This window comes from Pyxicephalus adspersus, chromosome 6, assembly GCF_032062135.1.
Source record: "Pyxicephalus adspersus chromosome 6, UCB_Pads_2.0, whole genome shotgun sequence".
In the NCBI taxonomy this organism is placed as follows: Eukaryota; Metazoa; Chordata; class Amphibia; order Anura; family Pyxicephalidae; genus Pyxicephalus; species Pyxicephalus adspersus.
This window is the reverse complement of record NC_092863.1, coordinates 75,747,981-75,770,670: the sequence shown is the minus strand read 5'-3', so window position 1 is coordinate 75,770,670 and position 22,690 is coordinate 75,747,981. Positions and strand designations below refer to the sequence as shown.

Sequence of the window (22,690 nt, the reverse complement as noted above, 5' to 3'; positions counted from 1 at the left end):
GACTCCATGAAAGTAAATACAGAGGGTGCACTGCAAGGTGCAAGCAACTCATAAACCTCAAGAATAGAAAAGCTAGATTGGACTTTGCTCAAAAACATCTAAAAAAAGCCAGCACAGTTCTGGAAAAACATTCTTTGGGCAGATGAAACCAAGATCAACCATTCTTTACCAGAATGATAATGAAGAATGAAGAAAAAAGTATGGCGAAGGCGTGGAACAGCTCATGATCCAAAGCATATCACATCATCTGTAAAACATGGCGGAGGCAGTGTGATGGCTTGGGCGTTCATGGCTGCCAGTGGCACTGGGACACTAGTGTTTATCCATGATGTGACACAGGACAGAAGCCCCCGAATGAATTCTGAGGTGTTCATAGACATACTGTCTGCTCAAATCCAGCTAAATGCAGTCAAATTGATTGAGAGGCGTTTCATAATACAGATGGACAATGACGCAAAACATACATCCAAAGCCACGTAGCCAAGTAAGCCACCTGATCTGAACCCAATTGAGCATGCATTTTACTTGTGGAAGACTAAACTTGGGACAGAAAAGCCCACAAACAGCAACTGATAGCCGCTGCAGTAAAGGCCTGGCAGAGCATTAAAAGGGAGGAAACCCAGCATCTGGTGATGTCCATGAGTTCAAGACTACAGGCTGTCATTGCCAGCAAAGGGTTTTCAACCAAGTATTAGAAATGAACATTTTATTTTCAGCGTTTTAATTTGTCCAATTACTTTTGAGCCCTTGAAATGAAGAGTTGTTTCATTTAAAATTTATTGTGGTAATGTACAGAACCAAAATTAGAAAAAAAGTTGTCTCTGTTCAATTATTTATGGACCTAACTGTATGTCAGGAGTAGTCAGAAAAACGAGTGGTGGACACTTATTCAAAGCAAATTTTAGATGCCTTTTCTGCTAAAGGGCTCAGTTTCCGAGGCCACGGTGGTACTTTACTATCACACCCCATTGCATTTATAAATATTTTTGTTGAATTAATTAATAAAAGTATTTTTTTTGGTGCTTTTTTTCCAAGTATATGACTTTTACTTGTACCCATTGTTTTATTAAAGGATCTAATGTTTGCCTGTTTAAATATATTAAAAAAAGAAAAGTAGAAGAAGAGAATAGAGAAGCATTTACTTTTTTTCATGTATATATAAAAAAATATTGATTTTACTGATTTATAAAGTTGAAAAAATTGTAAATCTTTACAGCAGAGACGTAAAAGTCTACCATTAGGCCTCGGATATTCGGCACACAGTTATTCCCCCTTCTTTTTGACAAAGCTTAAGTACAAATTTCATCCTAATTGTTACAAATGTTCACAGTCGGCTGAGACAGTCTGTCAATACTCACACTTCACAAAATGTACTATTGGATTTAACCATCTATACTACAGTAGTTCTTAAAGGAATAAAAGATGTTCTATTGGCACTAGTGCTCCTACTTAAAGTGACAATGGATGCCACTGGTTAAGGCCTTTGTCAGATCAATAAATTTAATTGAGTTTAAAGGTGAATACATTTGACAAATGTTAGTAATGCAGCAAGTGTGGTTTGCGTTTCTTCTTTTTAAGCTAAATATTTTATGATGCAATTTTCTTTGCAGTGTTCCCCTCAGGAGTTCTTTTTAATAGTCAGCACGTTGTGTCACTTGGAAAGCCACCTTGAAGCATTGATTCCTGCCATTAAATCTCAAGTTAAGTCCACTTTGCTGAGGAAGATTTTCACCGAGATCCCACAAATCCTCAGTCCAGTGCGGAAGTTTGCAGAGGTGTTAAATGAAGAGGCCGCCAAGTAAGCATTTTGTGCTAAGCGATAAAAACAAATGTTCGCTTTTATAGAATTGTGCATCATTCTGTTTAAAATGTTATACAGTGGTACCTCGGTATAAGTCTGCTTTGGAATAAGTCCAATTTGGTAAAAGTCCTGTTTGCACACGAAAAATTTTGCTTGGTATACAACCTTTGCTTGGTATACAACCTTTTTGCTAAAACTTGTATGGGTCAAAATAAGTTCTAACACCGCATGCTACCCTTATTTACCTCTCTCGAGACAAAGCCACAACTGCTCATGATCGTCAGTACGCTAGTTGCTACCATTCAGTGTACAACCTGCGCTATAACTCTCTGTGAAATATATAACATTTCCTCCTCCTCCCTTCTCAGCACTATACTAGTAGGCACTCGACTCTTCCCAGTAAGGTAAAGGGAGGTTAATATTTCATTTATTTCATCTAATTGCTTTTGTATTTATGTATTTTATTATTAAGCAATGTTTAAATTAATTTATACAGCCCCATCAATGTATAATATGCCAATAACAATTTTTTTATGGGAACGGATTAATCATTTTCCTTTTATTTCTTATGGGATAAATTTGTTTGGTATAGGTCCAAGGATCTGGAACAGATTAAGGACTTATACCAAGGTACCACTGTATATCAAGTCCATCCAGCACTGATAAAACTGATGAATCATACCATTTATTACTCTGCTACTCAGCCTAAGCAGCAAAAACATCCTGCTTACAATTATTTTAACTGCAGTCATTATGGTTTCAGTTAAATTTTCCACGTTTATCCAGGAGTGTTCAGACAACAGTGTGACTTTAATGACAGGTGGGTGAAGTCAGTAGCTAAAATTGGGAAAATAGAAAAGATACATGAGGAATTACTGAGCAATTCCACCTAAAGCTAAAATGTCAGCCTTTGTGAGGTTTTTCAAAAACAGTGGCAATCATGTGTGCATGCTCCTTCTTATTTGTTTGCGACAACATTCCTTCCCCTTTTTACCATAGCGGAGCAAAGAAAAGCTACTTTGTGGACTTACATCTCTGTTTATAAACTAATAGTATGACCTGCCTCAGACTTAAAAAAAATGTATTAATATTCTTTAATAATTTACTTGCCACTTTTAGTGGTGTGCGTTACAAAGCTTTCACTGCTGAATTTGCTTTAGGAGACCAAAACAGGCATCCTATTGTTTTGATGAATTTTTAAATGGGAACTACAGAGGTTTCAGAAAGTATTCAGACCCCCTTCACTTTTTTTAGTTTTACTATGTTACAGCCTGATGCTACAACCGTTAACTTTTTTTTGCTCATTAATGTACACTTTCCCCCTACCTCCCCATGACGTAGAGAAAATTTTATAAAATATTATAAATTTATAAAAAAATTAAAATAAATTTTACTTAAATATTCAGACCCTTTACTTAGTACTTAGGTAAAGTGCCTTTGGCAGCAATTACAGCCTTCTACAGTCGTCTTTTTGTGTATGATGCAACAAGCTTTGCACACCTGGATTGGGGTTTTTTTTGTCATTCTTCTATGTGAATCCTTTTAAGCTTAGTCAGGTTGGATGGGGAGAGTAGGTGGACAGCCTTTTTCAGGTTTCTCCAAAGATGTTTGATAGGGTTCATGTCAGGGCTCTGGCTAAGCCATTCTAGGAGTTACCCCTAAGCCATTCCTGTGTTGTCGTTTATTGTGCTGTGTGCTTTAAGTCATTGCCATGTTAGAAGGTGAGCCTTCTGCTCAGTCTGCAGTCCTGAGCACTGTGGGACAAGTTTTTATTAACAACATATCTATACTTTGCTCCATTTAGCTTTCCCTCAACTCTGACCAGTTTCCCAGTCCCTGCTGTTGAAAGCTGCCCCACTGCACCATGCTCCTCTGTTGGGATGGTACTGGTCAGGTGATGAGTGGTGCTTGGTTTCCTCCAGTGATAATGTTTAGATTAGGGGCCAAACAGTTCAATGTTTTTTTTTTTTTTATCAGACCAGGGAATTTTGTTCCTAACAGTCTAAGGGTCCTTCAGGTGCTTTTTTGCAAACTCCACTGAGCTTCGGTGTAATCACGTCAATTGGTGGAGGACTGTTTTGATTGTCCTTCTGGATCTTAGTCCCAACTTCACACATGTTTTCTCCAGGTTTGCCAGGGTGACCATCTGGTTCTTGGTCACTTCTCTTACTAACACCCTTCTCACTCCCTGGGAACCTTCAATGCAACAGATTTTTTTTTTGTAGACTTCCCGACATCTGTGCTTTGCAACAATCCTGTCTCTGAGCTCTGCAACAATCCTGTCTCTGAGCTCTGCAGGTATTTCCTTGACCTCAAGGCTTGGTTTTCGCTCTGATATGCATTGTCAGCCTTTCCAAATCTTGTCCAATCAATGAAATTTACCATTGGTGGACTCCAATTAAGGTGTGGAAACATTTCAGCAATGATCCATAGAACTGGTAGGTACCTGTGCAAATTTCAAAGCCTGTTGCATAAGGTCTGAATACATAAATAAATTAAGTATTTCATTGTTTTCTTTAAAATAAATTTACAAAAATGTCTAAATTTGTGTTTTCACCTTGCCATTATGGGTTACTATCAGTAACTAAACAATTGTAGCATCAGACTGCAACATAAAAAAATAGTGAAGTGAGGGGGGTCTGAATAGTTTTTAAAGTCTCTGTATATTTGTTGTTCAGTGGTGGGCTTCTGCCATAATTATGGCACAGGCTTACCTTGCATTTCTCTTTTCCTAATAAGCACCACTTCCTGATGTTTTGAGTTTAGGTCTGCTTTAAATGTAAACACGTTGTGAGTGGTGTCCCCTGCATGGCAGTTTGTATTATTCACTCTCCATTTAAAGTCTTGCCTTTTTCCTGTAAACTTTCCTATCCTGTTCATGGTCAAGAGCACCTGCCTTAACACATTCTATGGGTTTTAGATTTAGACAGGCATGTCCAAAGTCTGGCCTTGTGGGCAATTGGGGCCCGTGTTCAGATTTCCACCGGCCTGCAGCCTCTGTCAAAAAAACAATAATACGTGGCCTGCCAGCACTGTTGACCACAGTATAAAATACACGCGTACAAAAAAGCTATTTTATATTTTACCAGAAGATGGAAGTAGACCTGTGGCCTAACTATCGCCGCATGACCCTTGTGTGATCTTTTTTAGCTCATTTTAAAAATGGCTACTGTAACTAAAAAAAGGAAAGTAGAGAGTGAGGGCCACCGCTTCCAGGACAAGTGGAAATTGGAGTGTTTTTTCACTGAAATACTGTGTATGCCAGATTTGCCAAGAGACTGTGGCTGTTTTCAAGGGATTCAATATCAAGAGGCACAACCAGACGAAACATGCTAACTACAAGCTAATTGGGAACGAACGTGGTGAAAAATTGAAGCAACTGGAGGCAGTGCTTTTTCACAAGACCCCGTGAGTCAAATGAAAATGCCACAAAGGTGAGCTAAGAGGTGGCAATGCTGAATGCCAAGCACTGCAAACCTTTTACTTGAGGGTGAATTTATTAAAGACTTCGTGATGAAAATGGTGGAGAAAACTTGTCCTGAGGAGAAGCAAGAGTTTGCCAATGTTTGCCTGGCTCGTAACACTGTGGTACAGAGAATTGAAGACATTTCATCTGATATTAAGACACAGAGGCAAAAGGAGGGGAGTTTGACATTTTTTCGTTAGCCTGTGACGAAAGCACAGATGCATCTGACACCGCTCAGTTACTGATTTTTTTCAGTGGAGTAGTGGACAATGACGTGAACGTGAGTGAAGAGCTACTTGACCTCCAGAGCCTTAGGGACCAAACAAGAGGAACAGATTTAAAAATTATTTGTTAACTGTTTGTTTGTTCCGCCGTAGATGACATGAAACTACTATGGAATAAAGTCACTGGGATTATTACGGATGGCGCACCTGCCATAGCTGGTGAGCAAAGTGGATTATCAACCCTAGTCTGTAACAAAATCAGCGAAGAAGGAGGCAAAGCTATAAAACTTCACTGTATTATTCACTAAGTACTCTGTGCCAAACAATTGAAATATGATCATGTTTTAAAACCGGTGATAAAGGCTATTAATTATATTCGCTCTAAAGCCCTGTGCCATGGCTCAGTCGGGGGTCTGCACTGCAACTGATGCCAGAACTATCTGATCCTGTTTGGCTTGCTGATTTTGGATTTTTAGTTGACATAACATGACATCTGAACACGCTGAACATGAGCCTTCAGGGGTAAAATGCAGTGGGAAGCCAATTGTATTTACACATCAAAGCCTTTGGGATCAAGCTGCTACTTTTCCCAAAGGCACCTGTCACAAACGCAGCCCAATACCATGCATTTCCTATTGCTGCAAGAAACAATGAATAATTTTCCACAGAACAATATCAGTGCGCAAATAAGGAGGTATTCAGAGTTTTAACAGCCCTTTTAGGATTTTGCAGCTATTGAGAGATCACGCTTTTTTCCTATGCTTTCTCCTTGGACCCTGATGATGCTCCAGATCAACTGCAGCCTGAGCTCATTGAGCTGCAGTGTGACACTGAGTGTCGCAGTCGGCACCAACAGATCCCTCTTGTCAACTTTTACCGCCAGCTGGATAAAGGCAGGTTCCAAGAGGTTCGAAGATTTGCTAAGAAAATGCTGAGCTTGTTTGGCTTGACATACTTGTGCGAGAAGACATTCTCGGTTATGAACAAGAACCGCGTGAGGACGAGACTAAGTGATTCACCTGCGTGACATCTTGACATCGAAACCACTGTTTTTGAGACAGACCTGGCCTATTTACTGCATTTGAGATCTCAGTATCACCCTTCACATTAGTGCAGGCAAGTTATTTGTTTAGTCTTCTGAGGTGAATAAATTCTAAAATCTCAGTGAATTGATTTTTTTTTATTTGTGATGATCAAAACCACAGTTTTAAATATGCACATGGATTGAAAAGACAATAATTATGAAGGATCACCTTTTAGAAATTACAGCCTGCGCTTTAAAGGCTACAGCAGAATCACTTGCTGAAGAACATACCCAATCCACTGATTGGATAGTAATGAACAACAGTACACCAATGATGTAACCAACTACCTTCTAGTGCTAGTTAAGCATTTAGAGTTCTACTTAACTTTTACAGCTGTTTTAATTAGATTAATTTAAAAATATATTTGATTGCTTAATGAATATTTAACTGCATTAATTAGTGCTCCTATTTCACTCTTTGGATTTGCTTTTTTTTTTACATATGCTTTTGTCCTATTATGTATTTCATATATTGTTTTACGTGTTCAGTTTGAATTTTTTTCCGTTTTCGGATATTGGTTATTTTTGTATTCTGTACAATGCCCTTTGAATGTGTGCCTGTTCTAAGTAGGTTTTTTAAAAGTAAATTTATGAAAATATGTATATACTCAAGTATAAACAAAGATTTGTTTTGTTTTTTAACCTGAAAATGTAATTAGAAAAATAATCTTGGTTTATACTCAGCCCACTAGATGGTGTTGTGTCAGCCTGTAAAGCATCGGTCCCCAACCTGTAGTCTGCGGCTCTGGCCAGTGCACCCCTCAGCGGGGTCAGGAGAAGACCCAACTTGGGGGGTGCACCGGCCAGAGCCGTGGACCGTGTCTCCCGTATGCATTGCAGGCTCAGAGCGCTGGGCAGGTAGTGTCTCTAGAGTTTCTTTTCTTCTTCTTTGAGTGACACACAGCTCCTGGAGTCCATAAATTTAGTGGTCCGTGACGTCCAAAAGTTTGGGGACCACTGCTGTAAAGTTTTGTTGTCTGAGAGTTTATAACACTTTACCTAAGGACGTTGCACCATCTATTGGTGGCCAACAAAATGCACAAATGATCAAGTGCAAGTTGTTCTGTCATAACCAACTCAAAAAGAAGTTGGCAATTCTGTTAATTATTGTTTTGAATATTTCTAGCGACAGCATTTTGTGCCTTAGGCTTATACATGAGTATTTTTTTTTTTGTATAAGACACCCCAAAATTTTTCATTATGCAGTAACACATTCTGTCACTGATAATAATGAGGGCAAGCTATAAATCTTTGAACACCTTTTGTTTTGATTCACCTTTGATGCATTTGCATGTGTCTGCCAAGCTCAATCCAAAAAGATGCAAGCTTTCCTTTGTCATTTTCTATATTCTAGCCCTGACATTTGAGGATCATCATATACTTGTGGGTACATTTATTTACCATGCTGCATTCCTACTTTTAATGTAGCATTGGGTGTCTCATCAGCAACTTCTGAGTCCATATGCTAATATATGGGAAAGAGGAGAAGCATGCTGAGGCAGCCTGCCATATAGCATACATGTAACTTTTGCCTAGTATGGGTAAAGGGTTCTTTAACCATCTTAGATTTTTGATAATATGGAATTATGTCATGCATAAATAGTACTTATAGCTTGTAATTTTACATTTATTCAGGTTCATTGTTTCCTCTAACCAGATTGTTCTCTTTTAGGGCCGGTAACAAAACTGAAATTTTTAAAGATCTCACAGATTTTCCAGCCATTAGAAAAAGGAAAGCAGAGATCCAAGAAATAATTTCAGGAATTCAGGGTCATCTTACGGATATCCGTAAAATACTGAAAAACCCTTCTGTTTCTTATACTTCAGTGTCTGGGCAAGAGGTAGTTATATATATATCAACAAGTTATGTGTGTGTTTCTTTTCATGGTGTTTATGTACAGTTTTTTGACCTTTGTGTTATGAAAGCATCAGTCCTCCTAAACATGAAATAATGAAGCCTCATTAAGGGGAAGTGTTTTGTACAGCTCAGTCTTTACATGGCTGATGTACCAGAAGTAACACATTACATTGGCCTCTAGTGTTTAATTACCTATTTATCTTTTTACTTAATAGTTACTGTCTTTGCTAACCTTCCGAAGCATAGTTCTGTGTGTAACCATCTGGAGCAGGCTGTGACTGGCTTTGGTATTTAGAAAAACTCTTGCCTTTTTATTATAAATGTCCTTTAAAGAGACAGACAGAGCACAGTGAAATATTCAATAGCTGTCAATTGTACGTCTTCATCTGGTTTGACTATAGGACTTTAAAGACCAATATTTTGTTTTGTGTAGAGAGGGGAAAGGTTAGGATTTCTGCCTTTTTCCAGTTGTTGTGTGGGTCCTCATTGGTCCCCCATATTCATGTTCCACTAAAAGGGTGTCAATCATGGAGTCTTGGCATCCTCCTCCTCCCAAGAGCCAGCACTTTGCTTATGTTAGGGCATAAAGCTATGTATATTTACATGTCGGCCAGGACACTATCTGCATGGAGTTTTCAGGTTCTCCCCGTGTCTGCGTGGGTTTCCTCCGGGTACTCCGGTTTCCTCCCACATCCCAAAAACATGCAGTGAGGTTAATTGGCTTCCCCCCAAAATTGGCCCTAGGCTGTATAAATGTCATATGACTATGGTGGGGACATTAGATTGTGAGCCCCTTTGAGGGACAGCTAATTACATGACTATGGACTTTATACAGCGCTGCGCAATATGATGGCACTATATAAATACTGTGTGATAATAATAATAATGTACATGTACACAAACCTTAGCTATAGTTTTCTGCAACAGGAACGGAGTCCCACTACCCCATAGAAAACAGCAGCATTTGTTAGCTGTTAGTCATCCAGTGATCTAAAAAGATGGATAACTAATTGACATTTGGGGAGAGCTATGCAGACAATAGATTTCCACCTGAGACTATCCAAAATGTGTGTTTTAGGCAAGGAAAATCTAGAGTCTTAACACAACTTAATGAAGAGCGAGCGATGTGATGGTTTCAGAAACTAAATATAAGCTGATTTAACTTCAGTTTTACCTTACAATAACTTGCATGGTTCAAAAGGCAAGAAAACTACACTCCTACCTTGTAAAGAAATGTGGCTTCTTACATAGGAAATAGTCTGTAAACTGTTGTACATAGTAGGGAATTGGTCTGTACTTTGTTGGTGTACAGAACTGTAGAAGTATAATTTTCTTCATAGGAGACTAGCTTGCTGCTGTTCCTTGCAGTTTTCACTTGAGCAAAAGTGTTTATAGGACATAGCAGGAAGACTTTTTTTTACTTAATATGCTGGAATGTAGAAAGTACATGGAATACATTTAGGAGCTTTTCAAAAGTCATACTGTCTGAATTGTCTGAATTTGTCTGTCATATTTGTCTGAATTTTTTTTTTCATAATACAAGTGTACAAGTTGCAAACCTTTGTCTCCTTGCCATCAGTAAAAGTAGATTTTGAAGGGTTTTTTCTTGATTTAAGTTTGGCTTCACTGCATCTGATAATAACATTTTGATGATGCAGAAGGCACCGCGGTACCCTTTAAACGCAACAACAGAGCTCTCTTCTAAAGGACTCTAGTATTGTGCTTGCATGGTTCTATTATGAGTGCTTGCATACTACAAATAACATAAAATAGTTGTTTCTAAGCGTTAGAAGGACGTGCCCTTTAACTTACATTATTTAAGTTATTACAGATGCAAGCTTTTTGAATAACCCCTGGATCCCTTTTTTCAGGCTTGAAACGGAATCCATATCCCATTACGTAGAGAGGTACATAAAAGCTGGACTTTTTATTTTGGAAAACCCTTTACTCATCAATAGGCATTTCATCCTTCTGTACATGTTCACTGAAGAGATTAAAAACTCATAAAAATGCTCACAAAAATACACAAGGAGCATTAGGAACCCAGCTTCGAATCGCTGTATGAATACTGACTTCATTTGTATCTGTCTAGGCTTATGCATATTCCACTCTGTATCAAGCCGAATAAGACGAGGAAGACCATTCCAGAGAGTTGGGGCATCTCTAGCAAAGTCTTGGAGCCGTGTGTGTGATGAGGTTATGAGTGAGGGAGTCAGTTGTAGGTCATCGGAGGAGCCGAGAGATTTATTAAAGCTATCCAAGGCTTTAGAGGATACATTTTCATCAGTGAACCTGGGTGATCCAGCAAACCTGGAATAGATTTCTTCAGTCATTTGCTTTTTAAGAGGAAATGTTTTGAATCCTGGACCAGATCCATTCCAGGTTTGCTGGATCACCCAGGTTCACTGATGAAAATGTATCCTCTCTAGCTTTGGAGAGTTTTAAGAAATCAGACCCTGTGTGTCAGTACTAAGTATTAAGAGGCAGAAGTTTGAGCTCTTTTTAATATAACACAGTATCCAGGCTTCAGCCCCTGGGGTACAAAGCAGAATTGCATTTTGTGTTTTGTAGATATCATAGTAATTGTAAAATTGTAAAAGTAAAAAGTGTACATGTTTAGGGGGAATAAATAATAGCAGACAAAATAATTTTCAGAAGGAAATCAGCAATGAGGAGTCTGTGTATTTCATAGTACAGCTTTCCTTTAATCATAAACTGATCATGGTTATGTTTGCAAATCTGACAATAATTAGTCCCTAACAAGGTCAGGTGTTCCTGTTGAATGAATATACCTTTTTTATTCATTAAAAACAAAAAAATAATATCTTTCTTTTTTATTCTGTACTTTACAAAGTTTACTTACATTTTATTTTGCTGTTTTTTCTTTAGTTTTTAATTGAAGTCAAAAACTCCTTGGTGTCCAATGTGCCATCTAACTGGGTCACTATAAGCAGGTATGTACTTGACTTACTATTGTCATGTACTTGTTGAATCCAATAAAATACATTTTATATATTCACATGGTTTTTACATATTTAGAAACTGAGGACATTTCCTGTTCTCTAGTATCTGTTCACACCTTGGAGCTCAGATGTGTGAACGTGAGACTACAATATATTGCCATTTTTAAAGTCCAAATGCACACATGTGGTTCATAAAGTCTATCTATTTAAAAAAAAAACCTTCAGCGTAATATTTTTTTGTGTTTTTCTCTATGAGGTTACACCTGGTGTCACAATGCCTACAATGTAAAGCTTTCAGATTGGATTGCATAATCTGTATATATTCATAAAACCCCTGAACGCCACTTTAACCAAGAATAAAGTATTCCCAAACGTATCATCTATACCTAACAACAAAAATGTGCACTTAAATTAAAAATGAGAAGGTGGGCCTAAAATGCCGGCACTCACATAGAGTAAGTTGCATCATGCTAGGCATCCTTTAAATTGGAAGACAATCAGAGCTTGATTGCAGAGCGGGCGAGTCTGTGCTGGACAGCACCCAGGATGAAAGTGAGAGCTAAAGTCTCAATTTTTTTTTTTTTTGCTGCTTGGGGACTATTTAAACAACATCTTGCAAACCCCCTGAATGCTAAACCTAATTCCAGCCTAAACACATCACCTCTCTTGGACCAAACACAAATGATAACGTTTTCTGTGCCCTGATCTCATTCCTTCCTGGTTGCCTATTGTCACAACACCTGCAGAGATACACAATGCTTTAAAAAAAGGTGCACTATATGTGAGACTTTGCTTTATCATAAACTAAGACAAACATTATTCAATAACTAAGTTATAACAAGTGATCTCATGTTCATTTTATCTTATTTAAATGTGACCTAATTACCACAATCCAATGGTAGCTATTACACGGCATATTCTGATTCAAATGGGCACAATCCTTTTCACATTCCTAAGTAAGATTGGTTCAAGGTACAGCAGAGTATTTGTTCAGTTCATAAAAATGTCCTTATGTTCACAAACATGTATTATGAAATCCTGTGAAATGCATGCTCACTGCTCTTCACCATAGTAACCTGCTGCTCTATTTATAAGCAGGGATATATGAATCAACAGCCATAATGGAACATTTTTAAATATTTTAATCCATTTATTCTAGGGTTTGGTGGAAGTTTTTAAAAAACTTAAGCTAATTGTTCCTGGTGATTACATAACTCATTGCTTAGTAACCTTGATTTCTTATTTTCTCTCTCTTTGCAGTACAAAGACTGTCAGTCGCTTCCACTCTCCTTTTATTGTAGAAAATTACAGACATCTGAATCAGCTTCAGGAGCAGTTAGTCCTTGACTGCAATACTGAATGGCTACATTTTCTTGAGTGAGTTCTTCAGTCATTAAATTCTTATAGAGAATTTGCTTGTAGTGAAGAATTTTTGTACCAAAGACTAACATTATTGGTCCAGCAGCAGAATGGAATTGGTATCACTGAATGAATTGATTTACACTAATCTAAAGAATTAAATGGTCTTTAAACATAAAGTGTATACAATAGAATCTAGGTATTAGGAGCCAAGAGGTGACATCTGAATTAGCTCAATACACAACAAAGATCAATGTCTTCATGTATGTATTCTGAACCATTATAACATGAAATGTAAGTGGCAGAAAGAACAATCTGTGAAACATCATAGGGTCATGGTCATCAAGAGCCCCTTAATCCATGGAGGGGGTAGAAACTCATGAGCATCATATCTAGACCGTGGAGCAATGGAAGACAATGGCCTTCTTTGCAAATGGCTTGGTGTGTGTGTGCTTTAACTATGGAAGAGATGGCAGCTGAAAGTAGGCAGGGCAGTGGAGTGGGTGTGACCCTTTTCATAACCAGCAAATACCATGGGTCAGTGGCAGCACAGTCATTTAACTAAATGTTATAGCAAGTGGGTTTTGTTTCATTTGCACAGTAGGCTGTTTGTATTTTAGTAGAATCCCACCCCCCCCCCCCCCCCCCCCCCCCCCCCCCCCCTGGTTTCCCAGGCTGTGCACTCCTGGGTGTCCTCGACCTTCAAGATGGTGATCTTTGCTGGGCAGAAAGCACAAAGCCAAAGCACATTTATATCAAAGCACTTCTGGGTTCAAGCTGTCAAGGCTGGCCTGTACTGGCCACAGTAAAAGTTTATCAAGGGCAACCTCTTGTTGATTAGCTTTACAGAGTTCAAGGATGATGTTAGGGTTTGAATAGACCCCTGATATCTCCTAAAAAAGAACCTCTCACTAGTACTTGGCTATTACATAGGGTGCTTGCTAGCCACCTGGCCAATAGAAAAGTTAACAACTCCTTGCATTGGGTGTGTGTGCAAATGAAAACAACACCTACAGTGAGAGAAAGATGTTTTTGATCCCCTGCTGATTTTGTACATTTGCCCTCTAACAAAGAAATGACCTGTCTTTAATTGTAATGGTAGGTTTATTGTAGGTGTGAGAGACCGAATAATAACAAAAGAACCCTTAAAAACCCAGTGCTCAAAAGTCAGAGCTTGATGTGCATTGCAATGAGTGAAACAAGTATTTGATCCCCTATCAACCAGTCTGGAGACTTGCTAGGCCAGTCCAGGACCTTCATGTGCTTCTTCTTGAGCCACTTCTTTTGTTGCCTTGGTCGTGTGTTTTGGGTAATTTTCAATGCCCTGGTTGAGGGAAGGAGGTGCTCACCCAAGATTTGACGGTACATGGCCCAGTCCATTGTCCCTTTGATGCGGTGACGGTGTCCTGTCCCCCTAGCAGAAAAACACCCCCCCAAGCATAATGTGTTCATCTCCATGTTTGACAGTGGACATAGTGTTCTTGGGGTCATATAGGCAGCATTCCTCCTCCTCCGAACACGGCAAGTTGAGTTGATGCCAAAGAGCTTAATTTTGGTCTCGTCTGACCACAACACTTTCACCCAGTTCTCCTCTGCATCATTCAGCTGTTTATTGGCAAACTGCAGATGGGCCTCTACATGTGCTGTCTTGAGCAGGGGGACCTTGCGGGCTCTGCAAGATTTCAGGCCTTCTCGGCGCAGTATGTTACCATTTGTTTTCTTGGTGACTGTGGTCCCAACTGCCCTGAGAAAAAATTGTCACACTCTTTAGTAGAGCTGTTTTGATGGCACAAAGGGGACTTTCACAATATTGCACGTAGTTTTATGTTGCTATTCCTTGTGTGTTAGTGTGTTGTGACTGCAAATAAACCGATTTTTTCACCAAACTTGAAGGTACTATTGCTAATCTGCTAATAGGAATTGCTTAATAGAAATGCCAAAAATCCTTCAATGGACACAATTAGGTATATATTTAAAAATTAGGTAGTTTAGGTACTGTAATTTTGTACTTGTGTTGGCTTTCTGTACTTTTTTGCACATTTAAATTTTGAGAGTCAGGAGTTTGTTGGGCAGCGGTTTCAGTCAGCTGAAATTCGTGGCTGCTTTTCAGCCTAACTCAGTAAACACACTTCAAGCCATAGACTTGAGAAAGATCAGCCCATATGTGTGATAATGATCATTGATTGAACACCTAGCAGGCTGATGACTGAAAACCTCTGCGCTGCTGTAATAAATATAGTCATGTCACACACCAAGAAATGGTGCATGATGTGACAGGTGCTTTTCAGGAAAAGTATGGAAATATAGGAGACATTGTATTTTTACATTATTTTAGGAATATATTTTATGAATAAAACTTACATTTCCAGAAAAAAATGTAATATCAAGTATCAAATATTTATAAGTCTCACCAGATTGAGGGCCCATGCCAAACTGCTTCTCTTTCCATACAAGGCTATGGAATGTAAAAGGTCAGAAGAAGGTTGAAGAAGGTCAGAAAACATTAGCTGAAGGCCAAATGCCCAAGTTAGGAACTTAACAAAAAATCAGAGGTGTCTAAAATGTGAAAACACTGGTTTTGCTCATTTACCAAGCCCAAAGCCTATTAACAGTGGTTCCTTAGGGTATCACTTTTTATGGCTAGCATGATAATCTAAGTTTCTACTAAAACTGCCATATTTTTATAGTAAAGCGAAATTGCACCAGGTAGATTTTACATTGTATGAAAGGCATACAGGGAATTTCCTAGTCAGTGCATTGCCCCCGTAGTGAATAACTCTTTCTGTACTATTCTTCTATATCCATTTAAACTATTTGTTTCTGCATAATATTACTTTGTTTTTTGTTTTTTTTTATGAATATTTCAGTACTAAAAAATGTTAACTTGTCTTGCAAGTTCTCTTTTCCTGTAAAATTGTAGTTTAGCTCTACATTTACTCAAATCTACTTTTCATAGTAACAATAAAAAAAACTTTATTTTGACTTGTACAGCAGTTCCCTAACCCTTATATACATCTGTTATCAGAACATAGCCTTTGGATGCTACCGGTTTACTGTTAAATTACCCTAGAGGAGTCATTTGGTGGAGAGTAAAATTGGTTTTATTAATCAGTATGATGGATGTTCCTAGTGATGTCTGTATCCATAAGGGATTAATAATGTACAGTTCCTACCTTCCTATTACTGGTAACACAGCGGTGGAGTGTAGAATGCATTTCAAAATCTGCTGTTTACAAAGCTCTATTTAGATTTTTGTCTGCTATTACTTGATAGCATATTTTTTCAAATTTACATTTTTTTTGGAGGACAGCAAAGGTATGCCATTAATTCTTTTAGATTAACAAAACATAGCATAGAAAAATAATTCCAAAGGAGTCACTACAAATTTAGAAAAAGAAAAAATGTCATTCAACAAACATAAAAAGTAAAATTCTAGGATCATGTTTATCCAAAAATAGTGTCCAGACATTGCAAAGTAACCTCACACTTATAAAGGCTTAACAACATAAAGGGAGGATCATTGGCCAACAACCTATTACATGTACCAGTAAGATGTTTCAAATGCTTGCTTAAGTTTCTGATTAATGTGTACTGGTAAAAAGGCAATAAAAGACTCCCATATGTCAAAGAGATGTCCAACACATCTTTCCTTGTCCAAGGAAACCTCAAACCAGTACATATGAAAACCAAATGTGAGTTTTTCTAGGAATAGCTTAAATGAAGAGGGTTCCTGAGAGATTCACATTTAAAGGGTAGTCTTCTTATCCACCAGAGAAATTACAGAAAAAAGTCTCTTCCATCCCCATGTTATCAAAATCCACAGCATGTCAAAAGATCCCAGTATAACCCACCTAGGTGTTAAAAGCTTAGATATGGCAAAACAAACTACATATGTCCGTCATAATCCCAGGATAGTGGCAGAACATATGGTACAAAACTGCCTTGTCACTACCACACTTTTGATATGCAGAAGATGGAATCATTTGTATCAAAAGGAACGATGTACCGAAACATACTCTCTGTGAAAAAGCTTGAGAGTCATCTGCCTGTACATGGAGGAGAAAACAAAGGACAATGCCTGGCTAAATAGACATAGGAAATTATATGTTTGGTCGGGGAAACAGGCTGTCCATTTCACACGACCTGTCAAGCAGACCAAGTCACCCACAGGCTATCTCTTTTTGTATAGCCTTTTTGGAAGGGTTAAGACCTGATAGCGGTTTATCCACCACATTCACCTTGTCTAAAGGAGAGCCGAGATTATTGACCTGAGACGCGTAAGATCACATTTGTAGGGAGAGAGATTTAAGATTAATAAGGCCATTCTTTCAGCAGGTCCTGTAGGTGGAGTGACAGGCTACATAACGAGGATTGGAAGTGAAGTGGAGTGAAGAGAGGGTATTCAGCTGGTGTTTACATCTGATTCTGTGCAAAACTTGACATCATAAATCTAAAAGCTAAATGAATATGGAGCACATTTGAGATGTAAACTGGGAAGGATATTGTCTGGAGGATTTCGAGTGGTTTCATGTAACCAATTTTACACATATCATATTAGGACAGCTAAATTGTACCACTCTGGAAAGTTCTCTCCCCATACCTTATGGGTCTTTGTAGTGAGAGTAGCCTAATCTTAGACTGCCTCCCTGCCCAAATAAAAGTTCAGAACAGTTTAACAAAGCCTGAATATCCTGCTGTCTCGGAAGTATCAGCAAGGTTTGTAGCATATATAGAATTTCGTGGAACAACACAATTTGACAGCATTTTAATGAATCTACATGTTTGCACAGATCGTAGTTAAAGTTTGCATAGAATTTCCTACTTATTAATGACTGTTTATGTTTAGATCTCAAACCAGCCAAATCAATGCACATTAAATCTTTCTAAAAGTATAAAGCCCCTGTAACATGTATTTTATTATTTATTTATTATATTTATTAGTATAATAATTTTTTAAAAGAATGCAATCTAATAAAAGATCATCAGGCAAATATGTTTATTGCTTGTGCTTGTGTTCAGATTAAACATTTAAAACATTTATGGTCTTTCATTTGGACAAAGGTGAACCAACAGACATTTTTCAGCCCATCATATTGCATTTATTCAGCATAGCTTTGTTTGGAATCTAACAGCACATAGTCTTTTTTTCCATTAAGCTTATCAGGACCAATATCACCTTCTGCACCCCACAACAACTACAGCTCTGAAGGAAGCAGCTTGCATCTAATGTTGGCTTTGATAATCAACAGAAGCTGCATAGTTGCTGCAAACAGTGTAGATTTACTCAGTAAAAAATTGAGAGACATTTAATTATGCATTTAGTGTTGTTCCTAGAGTTCCCAATGCATTTAACCCCAGTTAAAGGAAATTGATTACATATCAGGTCCTTTTTTACTTAGTATTTTCACCCGTAGGAGTGCAAGAAGTTAGTGTTTATTCACAGCACCTAACATTTAAAAGTGTAAGTTTTAATTTTTAGAATTACCTTGTGGAAATGATCTCCATTGATTGGGATTGCATTGAGCCCTTATTATAAAATGTAATTTAATATAGGAACCCATATTTTCTGTCAACATTCTTGGCATACTTGTACTGGTAAATGTAAAAGGTTATGATCTGTAGTGAATGTGCAGCAGATCCTCTGGCTAAGTTGGTCTCTAAATGTTTCCAGCGGTCTGGAAATAAAATGATATGGCGGTTTCTGAAGATTACAAACTTATAAATCTCATCAGTAACAGCAACTGATAAATCAAGTGTGCTTTAATCTAGTCTCTATTTACTACCACATGTTTATAAAACATTATTTTTTATTGTAAATGGTGCAGTCAGGAACAAGAGACGGACATGTCTGGACTGTAATACAGTATATTCACTGTTTAACTTTTCTTCTACTTTATCATTATTAAAAAAAGGAAAGCCTTCATTTGGGATTTTAATTGTTTGCTACTACTTTGTGCATTTTCTTTCTCTTGGTTGCCATAACATACATATTGTAGTAGAGCTACTTGTACACGATTCAAGTTTCTAATTAATGTTGTTTTATTTATAGTCAATTTGGAGAACATTATCATTCAGTGTCTAAAGCTGTTAATCACCTAGCAACTGCTGACTGCATTTTCTCTTTGGCGGACATGGCAAAACAAGGTGGTTATTGCAGGTAAATCAGTTTAGTGTCTACATGTTCTTTGGTACACCATATATTGTACATGTAATGTATATTATGAAAAGCAGGGTTATCCCCCACCTCAATTAGAGGTATAATGAATAAAATCTAATTTCTGTAGAAACTTTCAATAAATGTAACTATAATTAGAACTAAATAGTAAACCTTAAAGTAGTTAAACCCCAAAAATATGACATACTGTGTATCATTAACATTTTCAATGTATTTTGTGTTTTTTTTTTTTTTTTTTAATGCGTACTGATGCTGCTGATCTTTGCTTTGTGTATTCTTGCTCTCAGCATTAACTACACAATTACTTCTTTGACTTTCTAAGAAAACATATCAAAGCTCAAACTAAAGTCATTTTGTGAGGTATTCTCCAAATTCTTGACACAGGAGTAGCTAGGGAATTCAGGTTTCAGGAACATCTGATTGGAAAAATAGAGGAGGCCATTGCTTTCTTTCTTCAGCAAATGGTAGCTGTGCCTCTCTGGATTTAGTACTGGACTAAATCACTTACCAAGGAAAAATATGCAGCAACTAAAAGTCAGAATTCCTCATTTCTGTATGTGTTCCATGTCAATGACAGAGCATTAGCACAACAATTGGAGCTTTTAGATTTCTGTAAGATTTCCTTAAAGGTAAATTGAGTCTAGGTTTCTGATTTTCTTAGTTGCAGTGCTTGCTAGGGAGCAGAAATCTAGAGCTTACTGTTCTGTTTGCAAATTCCTGGAACTGTAACAAAAAATACAATGCCTAATAAAAATCCAAACAATAAAAGCAGCATTTGCTGTATTTTTCCACTGCAGACTTAACCATCTTGCAATTCAGTGATAGTACTCAGGGTTAAATGACCCTGAGCTTTATTCAACTCACTGCCTGGGAGCCCAGGATGTCAAAAACCTGCCTTGTGGGGGCGTATCATTAAACTGGGCTTACAAGTGAATGCTGCCGAAAACAGCAACGTTTTTATGTGCCGCCCATCCCCGCAATGGGTTTACAGAATAAAGAGGGACTATAGAGGCTGGTGATGCCTGGTGAAATAGTTGAATAAAGTCTGCAATTGGTACAAGCTCTGAAGAGTGCTACATTACGACGCAGCAGGATGGATATTTGGCAGGCAATACAAGTTTCTGTTTATTAAAGTAATAAATGGGGGCAGCAGTGAGCAGTACTAGTAAGAGCGGTAAGTCAGACACTGGTTCTTTTTGAGGGGAGCTGCACGAAAACGCACAATGGAGTGAATGCCCTTGGGTTTCCTAACCTTCACAGGAAAATTACATCTACATTCTGATCGGATGCTTCAGAGGACCTTAAGTTAATAAGATCTATTTATGGAATGGTGTATACTAATGGATACAAATAAAATGCACCAGAACAGTGAGATGCTATATTATCTTAACACAATTACATGAATTCTTGATATAAATGTTTTACAGGCCAGTGGTTCATGACCAGAGATGCGAAATAGTCATTAAAAATGGTCGACATCCTGTAATTGACTTACTTCTAGAAGAACAAAACCAGTATGTTCCGAACAGTACCACCCTTTCAGTAAGTAAAATTCCAATTTTTTTTGTCCCCTCCAGGACAAAACTTTTTGTAGTCATCGTCACAGATTACCAAAATTTTGTTGCAAATCCATCGAAAGTCGGGCATTACTGATTCTAATATGTGGATGCTGATTTACTAAAGACTTTAGATTAAACTAAATGAAATTTAACTTCAATTATCCAGTCTTGTATATCTGTTCATCTATATTTGTATATTTGTATATATTGTAGATCAGTTTCTATATTTTTTTTTTGTTTTTCTATTGTAACAGTATAACAGGTACAGGAACAATTTTCCAAAATATCACAATGCATGAAATAATAATGTGGTATTATTATTAGGAGTTACAGATACCTTTTATGGGACAGGTCACCTGTAAGAATGTCTCTTTGTAGGAAATGATGTGGCAGCAATATAAATTGTCTTTTACCCTGCAAAACCAGTGAGTTTGCTAAAAACACCAGGAAGCACCTAATACTTGAACTGCATAGCGTGCAGGATGACTCCATGGAATACCAGTAGGCACTTTATTAGTAATAGCATCAGCAGGTTTGCTCTAAAGTAAACCAAATCTCTTTTTGCTTGTCAGGTTTCCGCCCTTCTGTAGGTATCTTAAATTATGATGTGTATATATATATATATATATATATATATATATATATATATATATAGATATAAATACATTCAGAGCCAGCTGTTTCTTTCTCTGCCCACCCTATGTATATCTCTACAATACTGGCCTTGGATCAGCCACAAACAGGGTTGCCTTGAGCCTTCATTGATACAAGTCATTGACAGCTGAGAAACACTATACTGTGTAGATTTACAATTGGTTATCTGCAATTTAATATTGCATTCATGATGTATTCTACTGGACCAATCTGTGGATATAAGTGTTTTGGTATTCTTGACATTTATAACCTTAAATGTCAGCAAAGTTACTATACGAATAGTAATTTTTAACATGCTAAAACTGAAGAAGTAGCCAATTGCAAAACTGACAGGACACAATATAAAAGTCCAAGAACCCCTGTGATTTGTTGTATTCTCAGACAAATCGGATTTTCCCATCCATTAATGAGACTTAGACATTCATTCTCCTGTGACACATAGCACCTTCAGTTGTTACATTTCAAACTTGAAGGTATATGTTTTACCATGAAAAAGTAAATGTCATTGGTGTCGCTGTCACAGTCAAGAAGCCTGTCTAGCCTGTCAATATATGTAATGATTATTAAAAGCAGGCATCGATAAATGTATTATGTGACATAATAGATTGAGTTATCAATGTCTGTAAAGTGCAGACTTGCCATTTATGTGTTTCTATTTCTATATTCATGTAGGCTTCCTGTAGAAATCTGTTGCTATGGAGAGAAGCAGCCTACATTTCTAATGCTTCACTTGCTTTTTTAGTAAGTTTTGTGAAGAACATAATTTTTTATCAGTTTTTAATACAAAAGAAAGTTCGATAAGTTAAAATTAACAGTCTAAAAAGTGGCAAAAAAAAGGATTGGAAAAATCCAATTTGTACCTTCAAATTCAGGTTGACAGTGTCAGCTCCCCTATTTATACTGTGTTAGGTTATCTTTACACTACTCCTAAATTTGTTTTGTAATTCATAAATGCCCTTTTGGTTTAGCACCTTGCCTTCTCTGCCTTGTATTTCCTGCAGCCTTAGGAAGTGGGAAATTCAAAAAATCTCCTGTTTTTGCGGAAAAATAAACTTACTTATATAAACTTAAACGCTTTTACCTTTAAAATGTAGTGATTTTTGCTCCCGTGTATTTTGATTGAATTGTGTTTTTGCAATGCAGCAATGGCTTTTCTAGCTCCAGCTGACAATTTATGTGGCATTCTAATGATAGCTTGTAACCTGTAATCTGTATTTGAAACAACATCAGTGAATGCCCTGCAGCTAAAAAGAAAGGTTCAGTGATGTAAACTGGCCTTGGGTTTAGAAGGCTAGATGTCTAAATACCGCTGTGCATTATTGGCAAAACAACCAATTTCAGCTCACATCAGCTGAACAGAATTCCCAATTTTCTAGAGAAAACACCTTTCTTCAGTTATCATTTGGAGTAAATATATTCCCAGCATTCTTTCCCTTCCACATAATATAAAAACTTAAGCAGCCTAAAAAAAGTTTCCAATATTATTCAGTAATAAATTTATATAATTTCATTCCCCCTCAAGGCATAAACTAACATTTAAGATTTTT

At 37.4% G+C, this 22,690-nt stretch overlaps 1 protein-coding gene across 1 annotated transcript in view; it reads left to right on the top strand.

The window, feature by feature from the left end:
• MSH3 (mutS homolog 3) overlaps positions 1–22,690 on the top strand; it is a 99,413-nt gene that overhangs the window by 53,625 nt on the left and 23,098 nt on the right. Inside the window, exons 14-19 of the mRNA XM_072416211.1 lie at positions 1,611–1,798; positions 8,248–8,416; positions 11,323–11,387; positions 12,657–12,773; positions 18,805–18,912; positions 20,358–20,472. Coding sequence (XP_072272312.1) covers positions 1,611–1,798; positions 8,248–8,416; positions 11,323–11,387; positions 12,657–12,773; positions 18,805–18,912; positions 20,358–20,472 — 762 coding nt within the window. The remainder of the gene's footprint in view (positions 1–1,610; positions 1,799–8,247; positions 8,417–11,322; positions 11,388–12,656; positions 12,774–18,804; positions 18,913–20,357; positions 20,473–22,690) is intronic.